Raw genomic sequence first — 16,598 nt, 5'->3', positions numbered from 1 at the left:
AATTGCTCCAATGCTGGGAATGTGCTCTACCATGCGTTCATTTTCAAAAATACATTATTATATTTTAGCACCCAGCCTTTGTTACATGTCCCCTCTCATGTGTAAAATGTGTGACTGGATTAGATCTTTGAAAGTATGTTGTTAGCTATTGGTGGAGAGGGCTTTAAAAAAGAGCACTCAACCACAAAAGGGCCATTCGTCTATCAATTACTCATCCTGTGTTCCCTTGAATTTTTGACGAAAACATAACAAAGCAAAAATGTCCATCATGCCTGCATGGTGAACGGAGCTTCAAAAAACAGAGAAAGGTCTTGTTGAATTAAATGGGGGCAGCGTGCAGAATCCTGTGTTTACAAACTATCACACAACTAGTGCAGTATAATCCAGTCTCAATTAACCAGTCACATGCTGGTGTGTTTTGGAAGTATTGTCCATTCGAGTGGGTGAATGAGACTCGGGTTATGCTGCACAATTTGTGCGAGGGTGTGTAAACAGATGTTTTGAGATGGTTTTGCTGAAACGTGGCCCGCATTTCTTTTAATTCATCAACACTTCATTGAAGGCCTGTGAGAGAACCACATTTTCTTCATGAATTCAAGGTAACAGGGTCCAGGGAGCCAATTTATAGCAGGAGTCAAAACGTTCTTTGCAGACTGGGAGGACTGGGACTCATTTATAAAGAGACATGGGGTCAGGTTAAATTGGTTTATACCACATGCACAATTGCAGGCTTTCACACCCAGGTATACACACTGTTGAGCTTTCTGCTGTTTTATTGCTTTGCTTTTGCTGCTTTGTCTGTCAGAGCCCTTTGTAAAATCTGTTTTTAAAGGTGCTGTATAAATAAAAGTTATTATTATTGTTCACGTGAAAAATGAACAGCTAGTTTCGTAAACAATGAAAATAGAGGGTCATCTAGGATCTGTGAGTATAGTGTATATATATATATAAAAAAAAACATCCTATGTGTGATGTTTTTAATTATTATTTTACTCTAAATGCACTGCATTATTCTAGTCATGTGCCATGAAGGACACAAGTATCAACTGACAGCTCTAACTATGACCTATAATTACCCCCGTGGGGGTAAAGCGTTTGCCTCTTACAGAGGAGTAAATATGTATGAGCCACATGATATGGATCACGGTATTGACACAACCCGATTGTACCTTCTTTTTTTTTCTCCTCGCGTCCTTGTTTGAGTTTGCTGTCAACAGGTGAAGCATTCCTTCACAGATGCTCCTTCACAGTCAACCGAAGAGCATTGATTTTCTTTCAGCCCATTATCCCCTTTCCACTCTTGGAGATTAGGAAGTGTAATCACGGTGATCCAGGGGATTATACAAGCAAAACATATGTACAACCATGAAAAAATCAGATTGATGTTATTGGTATAAAGTTATGTCTTCATGGTGTGAAACTAATTTTCATAAAAATTGGGGAAAAAGTGTCCCGTGATTTAATTAATAAACATATTTAACAGAATATATTTGGTGGACTTCTAATAGCAGACTTAGAATGCAGTTCAAAGCTGTCCAGACATTTTAGGTTATTTTAGATGACTTAGTTATCCGCTAGTGGCTTAACACTTTGCAAAGCCCTGGTAATTATCACTTTGTGGCAGCTCTCGTGCATCCGGATGTGTGTTTTGATGTCGAAGTGGCAGCACAGCACAAACAAAGCCTCTTAACTCTCACAGCCTCCCTCATGCTCTCAAACTAACAAACATGCACACTCTGGGGATATGACCCAATTTGATTACCAAATTAAGCTCCAGAGACTTGGTAAGGATGGACAAATTACCAACAGTGGCCAACAGATCAGACAAGGAGGCACAGGAACGAGAGGTGGAACTTCTTACTTCCTCAATAGAGGTTGGATATGACGACATATGGTGATGTATAGCGACCACATTTAGATTGTTTTTGTTTCAGCACTAGATATTGCTATTAGAAATGGGTCAGTAAAGTTAGGATCACTACCCATTTCCCATCCTCTAACCTTAACGTATAACCAGTCACAGGTTTATGAACTTAATGTATTGGCCGTCAAAGACAAGCTAATTGAAGTCTGGAGGCCTATTGGAGGAAAAACAAGAGCTTGCGATCAAAGTTTGATGAAAGAATCCAATACACAGGATCAAATGTGAGGCACTGTCCATTATCGTTGTAGTTCAGCAGCGTAATCAACATACTGGAGTTACCCAATAGTGTAACCCAAGTATTTTATAGGACCTAGAGTGGATCCATGGAGAACACCAAAGGAAAAGGGGCAACTGGGAAATATATGCTTCCAAATACAACAGAGCATTGTTTGTTCTAAACTAATAGTTGCAATCAAGAGCATAATATGTTATAACTCAATATTACAGGTGAAGAATTACAATATTGCATTCAAGTGTTCACTACAAGTTGAAGTTTGTATCATCTTCATGAAGCAGTTTAGTGACTACAATCACCAACAATATACTAATATATGTATCTCAGATCTCATAATATTGCTTTGTAATTCAGAGGAAGAATACGTTGGGTTCTAGAAAACTTACAACTGTCATTCATTATGATCTGAAAATAATATTGTATTTTCTAAAATGTGAAGTCGTGGAAAGGAGAATGTTCTGCACACAGGTAGCATTTTAATTTAATTGACTTTGAACAGAATCAATTAAATTGAACTTGACTCCAAATGGATTCCCGTTTCAATTTTGCAGAGCCATTACCACAGTGGCCATGACTAACTTGTATTAATAACTTCATACAGTTCTGACTTGCTGGTTAACATTTTTCAGCATAATTGTATCCTACAATTATTTGATTGATTCATTCTTCTCAAATTTCTTTCCATTTTTCTCCTCTCATCTTCTCACTGCCAGCACCTGGAGGTGTGTTCGGTCCTCAAGGGGAATCCGGGTCAGAGCCTGAAGATGACGGCCAAATGAAGTTCTACACAGAGCAGCACAGAGGACGAAGGCGCAGCAAAGGTGAGAGTGAACGCAGGTGTAAGTCTTTGTATATTGTTATATCAATGTGTTACATTTTCAACATATTAACTTGCACGGGGGGAACACCTCTTGTCTAATACATACTGCTGAGAAGGCAATACAGTAAAACGAGAATAATATACAATAAAACATTTAGAAAACAAATGAATTCAAACCTCACCCTGGTAGAATATGAGCCTATAACTGAGTGAAATGAGGCTAGACATTTTTGGAATCGTCAGCGTAGCTGGAAGTAGGAAGGAGTCATGCACATTCCCTGTGGGGTTTAAAGTGCTGTGCCATGGCGCAGCTCAATGACACTCAAAGCAGATATATGAGCTGATGTAAATGGAGGCTCAGTGATGAGCAAAAAGCTGAGTCACATTACTTTGATGGGAAGCATGATTTTAAAGTCCGTTCCCACATAGTGATATGTGATAGTGAAAACTCGGTGGATGTGTGTGCATGTTAAGGAAACACAGAGGAGTAGTATGTATGTTCACTCGGGTGTTCACACACATATGTGTAGTGATTGTAAACCTTCATGGGAATGGGGGTGAAGATCGTACGTGTAGGTTTATGAACACAGGCTCTCAAATTGGCGTTATATACTGAGTATTGGTTGTGAAATTTTAAAAATCCAATTAATCACAGAAAATGATTGACTGTTCTCATTCAAACAAATAATTATAATTTGTTTTCTTCTAAAATATGAATGGAATTTTGAATTTTGATATAAAAGCATGTGCACCTCAGGTCTGGTAAAGCCATGATCGTGATCTGTTTTTAAGTTCCAGCCCATGTACAAAGGTGGTTATTTCTCTCGTAGACCGAAAGAGGGACATAATTAGAAGGAATACGTTAATATTAGGTTTGAATCTTTAATATTTTCCTATGTATTATATTTGCTTCTTGATTTACATGGACAGTATTTGTGTAGGTGCCTTTTTTGTGTGGGTGTTTCTGTGATGAGATGAGCGCATTGACTCGATGTCCTATTTGCGGCCATAAAGTAAGTGTTTGCCGTTGTGAGTGTACATTCCTTTGTCTACTCAGTAGGCTTTTATAGTAATTGAGGGACCCCTTCACGAGCCCAGTGACACCACCCACACTCCAAAGGGATTAGCTGCTCAGCCACTTTCACCGCGGACAGGTGTTGTTCCTGTCCCTTCACGGCATCGTGACTGTGGTAGACATGCCATCCAGTACGGGGGGATTCATTATCCTAACTTTGTCTTCCTGCTTTTGACCTTCAGCTGCATTTCAGTACTTTCAAACTTCTGATGGGATTCACTGGACTCTCCTGTCACAGGGGGTTACTGATTAAAATTGTTTCCAGAATGGGCCGTTTTTGTCAATTCAATTTCGCACCATTTGCACATTGCATCAGGGATGGATACAATCCCAGTGTACGGTAGTTGTACAATGTAAAACATCTAGATCATGTGTGGCTCTGTTTTTCTGAGGTACACACTGATCTAGTTACTTGCTGATACATTACTGCAGTTCAATATACGCCACTTAACCAGCACAAGCATTTGCAACACCTGAATTCCATTGCTTGGACCAGGAAAACAAGAATAGGCCCACTATTGCTATTACTATTGACTTTTACAACAAACCTGCATAGTGTGTGGTGCACACTGGGCACCACATTCCCTCAAGCCTGCAGATTCTGATACATTGTGTATGTTGTGTTTTAACACATAATGTCAAAATCGAGTTAGAACAGTGGGCCTCGCTTTTTTAATTACATTTGTAGAATAAAATGAATTCAAACTGAATTGTTCGCACCTGTGTTCTTCTAGTGATTAATACTTTTAAAAAAAAGCATGAATTTAAAGTGCATGCCAGTTGACCCTATTGACCAGAGGTAAATGAGGCGCGAGACAACAGGGCTATGTGCACACACAGTAGTGGAATACATAAGTCTGAAAGACTCTGGATGACCAATGTAAAGATTAAACATTTCAAATAATAGTAGCAGTACTTCTGCAGGAGGGGAACAACAAGTGTGCTTTCTTATTTAGTGGTGTCAGTTGTGGATATAAAATGATACAAAAAGTATGCATATAATGCTGTTACCTGTTCAGTGTAGTTTATTTACTTTGAAAGATCCTAGTGCTTTGTAAAATTGCAAATATAATCATATTAGAAAATGATGAAAGTATCATTGTAATCGAAATTGTATATTGTTATAGTTCAGAATCGCATTATGTATAATGGAAGAAAACACAATTACAGATTATTTTGCACAAACTTGTCAGCATTCAAATGTGTGCAGTCAGCTCTGCAATGTGTGTCTGGATCCCGTTCTCGACGAAGAATAATCCCAAATAAGAAAACATTGGTGGAAGTGAGAATCGTTCTGGAAACTAGTTAAATGGGTTTCAAGCAGAGATTTCTTCTTCAGCACCATTATTGAATGAGGCCTAAACCAGCGCTACTTCTGCCATATCCCTATCACATTCCAGTCGGCCTCCTTTCTACATTTCTACATCCATTCTCCTTCTCTCCCATGATGAATATGACTAGACAGAGGTTAAGCGGCTAATTTCATTCCCCCATGTCTGGCTTGGAAATGGGAACCTTGACACAGCCAAAGGGCAACCAAAACAACCAATCCATAACCCTGTCAGTGGCAATAAGATCATACATCACGCTGGTGAATGATGCTGGGCTGTTCTGCAGAAGTGCAGGTATTCCAAGTCATCCTATTCTTGCAGGCAAGACTTAAACACATAAGATGTTGTGTTATGTGGTATGTGTTTTACGTCCCCTGTGTGTGAAAGTACTTCCTGTCAGGTTAAAATACAGTCGTGTGTTTGAGACTCTGCTAAAAATCCAAAGGGCTTCTGTCAAACTGTTCACCTTTTTCTCTTTTCTCTTCCTGTAGGCCACCCACACAGTCCTCTGAATAAGGTCACCCTGACGTTGATTACCATCAGCACATGTGCCATTGCCATTGTCTATGCGACGCAGGATTCCTGCCCCCTCACCGTCAAGGTCACGCTCCATGTGCCTGAGCATTTTGTTGCAGATGGTAAGTTAAGTGCAATACATTCATTAGACCTTGGCTGAATATTCAACTCAAGGAATGTCTAAAGCTATCAGTTTTTTTTCGTGTTTAGCCTTATTTCTGTTTGCATACATTTTTGGGGTGAGGATCTTTGCACTCTTAATTGAAACTATAAGATGTAAAACCCAAAAGTAAAAAGGGGAAGGGAAAAAGTCTCGTCACCGTCAAGACACCCACTAAACTCAGTTGGAAGAGGTCACGTGTCACTATTGTGACAAACCCCCAGTAATTGTAGAAGGAGATACTGTACTTCAACCTTGGGCAATGCTTAGCTTTGTGTTGGAAGCTAAAAAAAGGATGTAGATTTGTGGAGCATGTTATCATAATAGCCACTATCCATCAAGGTACACCCTTTGTTACTTTTTTTCCCCAGCCATAATTGGATACAGTTGTCCTTCACACAGCATACTGCAGGGATGACTGTCCGCATACACACATTGTTATTGAGTGATATTATGCAATTTGTAGTTTTGTTGTTTGGAGGAACAGCTAATGGACCAGGGACAGCTCTGCATGCTTTCACTGTTTCTATTTACAAATGGCTTGCAGTAAAATCTCCACCCCCTCTACCATGATTTGTCGTTCTAAATTGTAATGCTTTTCAGTGTCAGAGCCCCTTCTGCACGACTGATCACGTACGAAAGACGCACATCCATCCAACAAAAAGTAAATCATGTGCTAAAACCCCCCAAAAAAGTCCACACACTGAAAGCTCCCAATGGAAACAGAAAAAATGATTCATTGTCACCACAAACAACTGAATGACATTTGGAGCCATCAGACTGATGAAGAGCATTGTGCTCGAAATGTGATTGTTTTTTCCCTCCTTTGTTTTTGCAGTGGGAGCATTCAGTGTGAAGAATTATTACATGCGACTGCATAGATTTGAATACTAACCTATTCTGCCGTTTCAGTCGACACAAACATTCTATTTAACTGATGTAATGGAAGTACGCCAAGGTTTATTTGTGTTGTATCTGTGCTTTATACAAGCTTTGTATGACATCCATGCAAAACGCTGTGAAGCTACCAGACTAATTGAACCTGCACTTAAACTTTAGAGAAAAATAATGTATAATTCGTGCCAATTCAGGATAATCAAGGATGTCGGTGGCCAGGCAACTGCTTCGAGTGTCGTCCAACTGAGTCTGTTTTAAATTCGTCGTTGGCTTTGGGAACATTGTAAATTGGATCTGTATATTGGCAAGATACCACAGTATAAACCTTGCTGGGAGGTAAGTGAAGCCAATGTGGAAAATGTGCAAGGAGTTAAGCGAAGTTAGAGGGAGTGAGGAGCTGAGGCAATTTAACTAATGATTGCTATATCTCCGGGAGCCTTCACGTATCAGTCGATCAGGTACTCTTGCCGCTGGGCCACATGTCTAGTCCGCCCACACACCCTCGATGTGTGTGCACATGGACACACAATGTAAATGGAACAGTACACAGAACTCTGCGATAACTTGAAACCTGGAAAAAACAATTTAAGCCAATATTCTGTAAACGGCTTTTAATGTTCAGTGGTTTGAGTATTTTTCCTTGGGTGAGGCTTCTGTCATGATGGCATCTGGCCTCATACAAGAACCGCTCGTACAAACAGAGTTCTTCTTCAGTGGCGTGTGCGAGTGACGGAAGATCATTTGTGTCATTCGTCGATTTGCTCGCACTTTGTTAAAAAAAAAAGTCTTAATTGCCACGTTTTAAATAACATTTTCTAAATTGACTCAAATAAAATATACATCTTAGACAAACTTAATTCAAAAGGAATATTCTGTTGCGCCATATCATCATCTAGGCAATATACTGACAGTTGTATGGTATTGTATAGTTTTATTGGCTTTGGCGCGGCAACATTTCAATCGATTTTTCTCAATCCACACAGCTGCCTCAGGGTCTTGCCGGTTTCTGTCCTGGATCATTATAACGCCTGACAGTGTAACGCCTGTATCTGTAGGCTATGATACTTTCTTGTATATCTCCATAACTGTAAAATGTTGGGGGTGTCAGTTTAGCTGAAGATGAAGTCTGGTGCCAAGTCATCAGGCTGAGATGAGCTGTCTACAAATGGTCTTTTCAAGAGAGTTTGGTGAATTCAACTTGAAATACCTATATGAACTGTTCTCACAGAAAAAAATCTGAGGTTTAGACTACATTGCACTGTAGTCCATTGCAAGATAGCTCTACAACTACAGCAGTCAACATGCTGACATGTGTAGTCATGTGTTGGTCTTCTGACCTCTTCCCCTTTGCTCTGCCGTTACTAACGAGGCAGACCTTCCACTCATACACAAGATTGTTCTCAACATTTTGGATGCTCCTTGAGCTGACCTCCGATCCACTGCTAAGTTCTCAACTTTTAACATAAAATACAAACAAAATCAATGAATGGAGACGGCTGATTTGTACCGTGAATACTCACAATTACTATATAATTCATCGTTTACATGTTGATGACTCCATGGCCTTTGCTTTAGCACCACTCTTTATTCCAGGTGAGGCTCCAAGAACAGGAAAATAATCCATATCCATACCGTTTCGTTCCATACAGTATTTGTTTTGTAAGGTTGTGTTTGCTTTTAGTTTTGTTGTTCTTCTGCAAACTTGCTTGTACTGGGATTGGACTTGTATACTTAAAGGACACCTGAGGCAGAGCAGATGTGATAAAAGGGGCGGCTTAACTCATTAGTCTGGCAGGCATACAGTCAGCAGCAGGCAGGGAGTCAGAGCAAACAAACTAACAAATCCAACAGATAAACAAACAAAGCAAATCCAAACTGGCAAGTCACATATAAATATAAGTTTGGTTAGGACAGGAACAGGCAGACGGGGATAAAGACTATAATGCTGGCTACAATGCAAAGCATATGATCTGACACCCAAGACGTGTGAGCTGCACACTGTAAACTCCTCTATTTGTACAGGGGAATTAAATAAGTGATGGGAGTAAGGGAGAGAAAAAAGGAGATGATAAACACAAGTAAAACAGCACAAAAGCTAATATGTAAGTATGAAGAAATGGACTCAGAGGAAGAAAGAAACACAACTGTTCACTCAACATCATGACTAACACGGCTAAATCTAACATGGGTGGAAATAAATATATCTCTTTGAGGTTAATGAGGTTAATACTTAATATTCATATTTTAGCACTCCAAAGTGTGAAGTGAATCATGGGATTCTTTTACAACTTAAGTACACATTTACATATTGAATATTAAGTCGAGGAAGGAGCGATTTCTATTCCACATCTGTTCCCAAAGCAGTTGAAAGGGGTTCAATCGAACCAAATTATCCCCCCCCATCCCCACCCCTCCCTCTTTTTTTGCACTCAATTCACAATATGCCAGCAATCAGCGATGTTCTTACTGCTCAGGAGGGGTTTTCTTCACAGGTCTCAGCGAAACCAACCCATAATCTAACAATTGCCTCCTCACTGTGTGAGCTGACAACATTACATTTTTCCACTCTCTCAGCAAATGAGGGCTACTGGCAGTTCTGTTCACTAACTGCAGTGCTGCAGGAAATCGCCTTGTTATGCTCAGCTCTGGTCAGCCTGACTTGCGAGATGCTTTTAGGGATCCCATCTGGAGAATTGTGTGTGTATTCTAGCCTTTTGGGCGTTTTGGTGGTACTGGATACTTCCTTTTCAAGAACGGCAACAACAGCCGTTGTTCCTCAGGGAGTGTGCTCCGTCAATATTTACTCATTTTATGAATTGTAGACTCAATTCATGACTTTTATGTGGAGTAGCAAGAAAACATGCAGTCCTTTATAGCACAACCACCTTCTCATACATTATCCCATACAGACCTATTTTCATTAATTAATATCTGAAGTGGAAACACTTCAACTTTACTTCAATCCAGCAGCAAAACAATGTCTACAAGCAATGCAATATTTACTAGAAGGCAACATTACAGGCCTGCTAATATTCTAGACAGTCTAAATGAGTTTGCCAGGTAGTCAGAAAATACAACCTGAACACATTAGTGTATTTTTCAAACAAAAAGAAGCCGGTGAATTCATGTGTGTACGACGAGGCAGAAGGTAGTGTGGTCTATTAGACATTACAACTAAAATAGTAGGAAGTAAAACTGAAATTTGGATGAAGCCGTGTCAGCATTCTTTGTAGGGTAAAGTATTAATCTCTGGGTTGTATATTTTACTGCAGGGTAGTGGCCTTGTTACTTTTGCTGTGAATCCGATTTGATTGCTGGCTAGTGTCACTGCACTTCCATCTGCATTAATCCTCTCTTTAAAAATAAACAGCCTGGAGAACACACATCATGAAATAAATAAATAAGGGAATAATTGTTCTCAATCTCACAACTGCTTTAGCATTACATTTCCACTTTGACACTGAAATTTATACAAATGCTTCCAGAAATGTAGCGTCCATCCATGCCCCAGCAATATAGACACAATGTAGTTGTATAAGACTCTTTGTGTTCACTAGAGGGCTGAAGCACAATCTCCCAAAGCTCCCTTTGGAACTTAAAGTCATTGGCATCAATTAAGGATAATCTTGTTCCGTGATCAGAGTGTAACGATTGGTCTGGAAGCAGTAAGAACGAAAGGTAAGTCGCTGCCTATGAGCACAGCGTTTACTGAGTGACTTGTGAAACTCCTTTAGCGGCTCGACTGCAATCACCAGGGAAATCCTATCAATACACACATTATGGGTCTTAATTTTCTCATTTAAATTCAGCGTGGTCAGGAGGGGACTTGAAATTACAGTGAAAATAAAACAATTAGCTACTTCCCAATTGATTATGCAATAGGACCAGGAAACGAGCGTTTAATGCTGGAGAGTGGAACTTTTGTTTCGCCCCTCTGTCAGTGAGACTAATAACTACCCTTTGGGAGAGATCAGAGCGATGGCCCAGCAGCTTGGAGTATGGCAGTAGCTATGGCGGGAAAAAAAGCCCCAAAAAAGGGGATGGGAAGACTTAGAGAGAGGGCTCCTTGGGACCTGGGAGATGTGGCATGCACACCTGCAGGCATGTGTGTGCTATTTTTACATTTCATTTAGCTGCCGCTTTTATCCAAAGTGACTTACATTCTCATACGCCGTAGACACAGCAACGGGGAGCAATTTGGGGTTAAGTGTCTTGCTCAAGGACACATCAACATGGACTAGGGAAGCCGGGGCTTGAACCACCAATCGTCTGATTGAAAGACGGACATGCTAACCAATGCTAACGGTAAAGTTGCTACAAACACCAGCCATCGCAAGTCTGGGATACTGCGAAATACCTGGTGGCAATCGGCTTTATCAGCATTGTGTGAACTTGTTTGGCAAAAGCTTGATTGTAATGCATGTTCATATATATATGTACATATGAGTCCTTCACTGGAGTTTTAAAATATCAAACAATACAGTATCATACAATGTTTTATTGTTTAATCTTTTTTTCAAGAAGCAAAAATAATGGTCTTCTTTCTGTTTTTTTTTTTTTCTTCTTTTCTCCAGGAAGTAGTTTTGTGGTGAGCATGGGCAGCTTCCTGGATGTTTCTAATTGGCTCAACCCAGCCAAGCTAACCCTCTACTATCAGACCAACTCTTCTACACAGTGGGTCCTGGACTACTGCGGCCAGAGGACCACTGAGCCCTGCGAGCAGATTTGTGATCAGGACACAGGTTAGTCCACACAATCATGCATGACCTTGAGTCAACTTGAAATTCTATACACTGGTTAGAAATGTAGTTTCCTTCCTCTTCTGCTACAAGGCTACCTTTATGAATGTTTTTTAGTGCCGCTGAAAAGCAGTCCTTGGAGGATTACGATAAAACTGCTTAATACACATTTTATTGAAATTGACAGTATGGCAGTGATAAATAAAATTGACAATCGTTGTGCAGTAGTGAAATAATGAATAGTTGTATTTAGATTTGTGTAGTTATTACCACTAGCCTCAAGCATATCTCAGAGTAAGCATTTTTTTTTTTTTTTTTTGCATTTTACGTTAGACTTTTAAAGCCTTTTTATATTACTTCAAGTGAAGTTCTACAGTCACATTAACTGCTATGTACGTACAAACAAATACACTCAAATACCCCTATTCCTACTCTAAATGTATTACAGTGATACCGCTCTAGCTTTAGTTGGTCTCAGTAAACATCAAGACAATGTATGATGTTTTGAACTATAAAATAATCACGAAATGCAAAATGATTCAGGTTTTGGAGAGTTTTTAAAGGTCTACAATACCGTACATATCATTATATATAAAAACATTTTTACACATTAAAGTACACACTTTTTGGTAATTGTGTGCTGCTTCACTATATTTATTTTACAACCTTTTCAATATTATAAAAAAATACTTTGTCAATTGGAGCTTAGTAAGTTTTAGTGAGGAGGCAGCTATCTTTGATTTGGAAAAATCTGACAGTCAGATATGCAACACACACAAGGCAAACGGGTGTAAAAAGAATAAAACATTGGTGTGTGATCGGCTGAGTTGCAGTCAAGGAAGGCCGTCTTTATATATGTCTCACACTATTGCTGGAGATTGTTTGCTTTTCTTAAACGACGGAGTAAATGTAACATACTTCTAAAGATGGCATCAAAGCTTATTAACAACAGTATTACTGTGTAAGCCCTCAGTGCCTGTTGCCCCATCCAGATATATAACTTGCAGCCTCCGTATGTAAATAATTAGCTTGGATAAGTTTATGATTTTTTTTTTGCTGACATTAAAACTACACCAAACAAAAGCCAAACGTGCAGCGTGATCGTATTATCTTCCCTTGAGTGCTGTAACTCCCTTGTGTATCTTGTGCCCAACTAGAGGATGTTTAAGCTCATTAGAATGGATTACATCTGTAATGTATGTGAAATGTATGTCACCATAGTCAAGGTCATGTTGTTGGGCTCATGCATTATGCATTAGCTCTCCAGACACTCAACTCACTCGGTACACATGAAGATGCAAAAGATGTTGGCACGTATGTGTTTGTGGATTGTGAATGTGTGCGGCCGTGTGTATATGCTTCCATCAATCGCTGTATGTTAATGCATCGTGAGATCATTAATAGTTTAAATTCAATGATGAAGTCCTTTCCGTATCCAGACCCAAGTACATTCAGCATTCTCACTTAATCAGTACTTCTGACTCCCCCTGTTCCTTTGTATCTCTCCACCTTTTCTGCTTTTTCTATCCGTCCTTTTTAGCAGAAAGAGTATTTGATCAGTAATCTGCTCTCAAGTATGTTGTATCTCCTCAGGGCAGCCACTTCCACTATACAAGGTGTTTTGAAAGAGCTTTCTATTTCCATCGCTGTCCTGTAGCATGCATTATTGCAGCCGTACAATAACATTTGACACACACACACACGCGCACACACACACGCACCTGAAAATGAAGTCTTTCATCCAAGCACTTGTATTGCAGTTCCAACAATAGGGTGAACCACTGGTGTGTAAATCACATAGGGAAGCACTACTCTGTCTTTTGAGCATGCTGCCATTCTGGCCGCAACAATAAGCAATATCAAAGTGGTTCTTTTACATTTTGTCAAGTGACAGAAATGCACCTGCTCGGGCAAGTCTTGTTAAACATGGAAAACACAAAACGAGCCGTCAAAGACATACACACATGTGGACTGGTGACGTGTGGATTTAACTGGCTGGTGGGAAATCACATTGCTTTTTTTGACTGCACATTTTCCTGAATTGCTTCTAAGTGGTTTGTGCTGTTTCTTTCACTTTGTGAAATGTTCAAAACACAGACATGTGTGTGAAAGCTTTTGTGTATAGTGATGCAATAAAGTAATAATTACTTGGTCCTTCTTACTGGATATCCACCGCAATGAAAAAGTTAAATGTTGCATCATCAACCTCAGCGTTTGGTTTACAAGACCAAACCTCAAATTAGTTGTAATTTGTTGGCAAATAGATATTAATGGTATGTTTCCCCCCAAAAAAATCCCTAAAACATGACTATAATATTAGGAGAAAACTTTAAAAAAATATTGTTGCTGACTGTGAGGTGCAACACAACAATAAATATAAATATATATATATATATATATATATATATATATATATATATATATATATATATATATATATATATATATATATATATATATATGTGTGTATGTGTACTTTATATATGTACTTTTTTTTATCGTGTAAAAGTAGAAATATAGGTTAGCTCATCCAGCTGGGTGTCGGGGTGCAGCAGCACTATCAGCAGTCCTGCTTGTTCTAATAAAAACTGGCCTTGGACATGGTGACATGTCCTACTGTTGTCTGTAGGTTTTTTTTCACAGAGATAGATTAGAGTTCTCCTGTACGCGAGAACAATACATATCAGTAATTACAAAAGGGCCAACTGCTGCTTACAGACAGGTGAAAGGGTAAAAGGACATCTACTTATGCATCGTGCATTTGATAGCAGCCAACGCCCCACAATAAGTTGTAATGCTTTGTTTCTACTCTCCATTTAATCATTTAAAGATTCCCATCTTTTACGCGGGACCATGACATTATACACATTCGAACTGAAAGAATATAAGTTTAAGATCCTGGGAAGTGGTGGGGAATAAGGTCCAGAATCCAAAAGAGTTATAGTAAAAGTATATTTAATAAAAATGACAGACAGCTTATGCTCTGGATCGGGCTCCTTTGCTCCGCAGCGAACTCCACGGGCAGCCGGAAAAGATAAAGTTTTCATGGAGCCTAGAGCTCTTCCTATTGGTACAAAAGTCCAGTCTTCACACTTCTAATCCAGCTAAACTCACTCATTGGCCCGCAGTGGCGGAGCTAGTCTTCTTCTTCTTCACTTCCTCTTCAAAAAGGGTAGAGTCTATCGTCTCAAAAGTCAATGTTCAGCTCCGCCACCTCAGGCGAACAAGAGAACTACAATTCCTTAAAGCGGCAGTCCATGCAGCATGCAATATTCAATATTTGTCTAACATTCATTCACACATTAATCATTCTACAGTAATACAAGTGACCTTCATATGCATACAATTACAAATCCTTCATAATAATATCCCTTATTAATTATCATATTTCATGCATTGTAATGTACACATAAACAATTTATTTTACATAGATGTGCAAAATAGTCCAAATGTGACAAACTAAGCTTAAAAAACACTACAGAACCGATCGCATCCATCAGTTTTCCCCAAACATACACAGAGACACTGGCAGTCACACTTTTAGCGGGTATCATTTCACCAAGTCTTCCTGCTTCACTTTCACGCTGGTTGACTGCCACTGTGACTGCTAGTCACAGTATCCCTGTGCCTGAGTAATCAATCCTCCTGACCTCACCTTCCTCCTCTGACTCAAAGGTTAGTGGATAAATGACATGAAGCAACTGTTTCTATTGCCTGGTGGCTGCATAGGATCGAGCTGACTACAGTTAGACTTTGACAGTGGATCGTCTTTGTAGCAACTGATGATGTAATAACAGCTTGATACTGAGAACGTAATAAAAAGTCCCCGTCAATGGGTGGGAAGTACAAGGCATCCATAAATATGTAATATATGCAACGTGATGACTCAAGTTAATTTCTTCATTAATCAGTACGTCCTATCTCATATTATATTCCCTACTAAGGGGGAATAGCTTGCATTCACAACCTTTCCATCTATCATCATAACTAACCTCATAAAGACCTAAGAACCTCCTTAGCTGCCTTTTTGTTTTTCTCATTTAAAATGATGTCTCCTTGGCTCCTCCAACCTTACCTAATTGGAACAGAAACCGCTGGACTGTTACCATGTAGACCAGCTTCATCCTTCAAAGCATACAGTATGTGCATGTGCACACACGTATTCCTAAGAGAAAACTCTTCTGTTAAATCTGCCGGAGGACTTTGGTTAGAATTTGGCCCCTGAAAATGTTATAACAAATGTGCATTTGCATCGGGACAACAACAACTATTTAATGTCCCCGTACCATGACCCTTGAAATGTGAAAATCATCCAAACGGTCACAGTGAGAGATTAGAAATCATTATAATGAAACGCGTATTTTGGTAAAAATGAGGTTTGTTATACAGATGAAAGAGTGAAGAGAGAGGATTTGTGCTCTGAAGTAATTGCCACTTGAACTCCTTTACATTTTGGCTCTTAATTTAGAAGAGAAGGATGGTGTAACACCCTGCGTTTTCTATGGGTACATTCCCAAGTCTCTAAATTGCATCCCTGTTTCCCTCACTTGCGTGAAACCAAGCAGGGAGAGAAGACGCAAGGAAATATGTTTTAACAGACATGAGACGTCCTTTTCTCTGAAGCGTCACGTGAAGCGACGTCGGTTTATGATGACTGCGACCGCCTGACAGCTGATCACATCTGATCCGCTGTCAGTCGCTTTAACAGCTGACGGAGTTTTGTCCGGAGAGTTTTTAGCAAACATTCCAATAAAAATGCACTTAAAATATTGATCAAAATTATCGGCTGTTTTCAGTTGATTTAATGGTGTTAAACTACTACTTATATTAATAAAGACAAAATTATTATGAGTGTCAGACTGGAGATGTTTTCTCTGTCGTCTGTTACCCGTTTAATAAAC

At 39.4% G+C, this 16,598-nt stretch overlaps 1 protein-coding gene across 1 annotated transcript in view; it reads left to right on the top strand.

Annotated features, from left to right (window-relative positions):
- astn2 (astrotactin 2) overlaps positions 1–16,598 on the top strand; it is a gene marked incomplete at both ends in the record, with an annotated part of 231,808 nt that overhangs the window by 99,717 nt on the left and 115,493 nt on the right. Inside the window, 3 exons of the mRNA XM_079235676.1 lie at positions 2,873–2,980; positions 5,877–6,023; positions 11,533–11,700. Of these exons, the coding sequence (XP_079091802.1) occupies positions 2,873–2,980; positions 5,877–6,023; positions 11,533–11,700 (423 nt within the window). The remainder of the gene's footprint in view (positions 1–2,872; positions 2,981–5,876; positions 6,024–11,532; positions 11,701–16,598) is intronic.

This window comes from Taurulus bubalis (genome assembly GCF_910589615.1).
Source record: "Taurulus bubalis genome assembly, chromosome: 19".
In the NCBI taxonomy this organism is placed as follows: domain Eukaryota; kingdom Metazoa; phylum Chordata; class Actinopteri; order Perciformes; family Cottidae; genus Taurulus; species Taurulus bubalis.
This window is presented reverse-complemented; position numbering and strand designations above follow the sequence as displayed.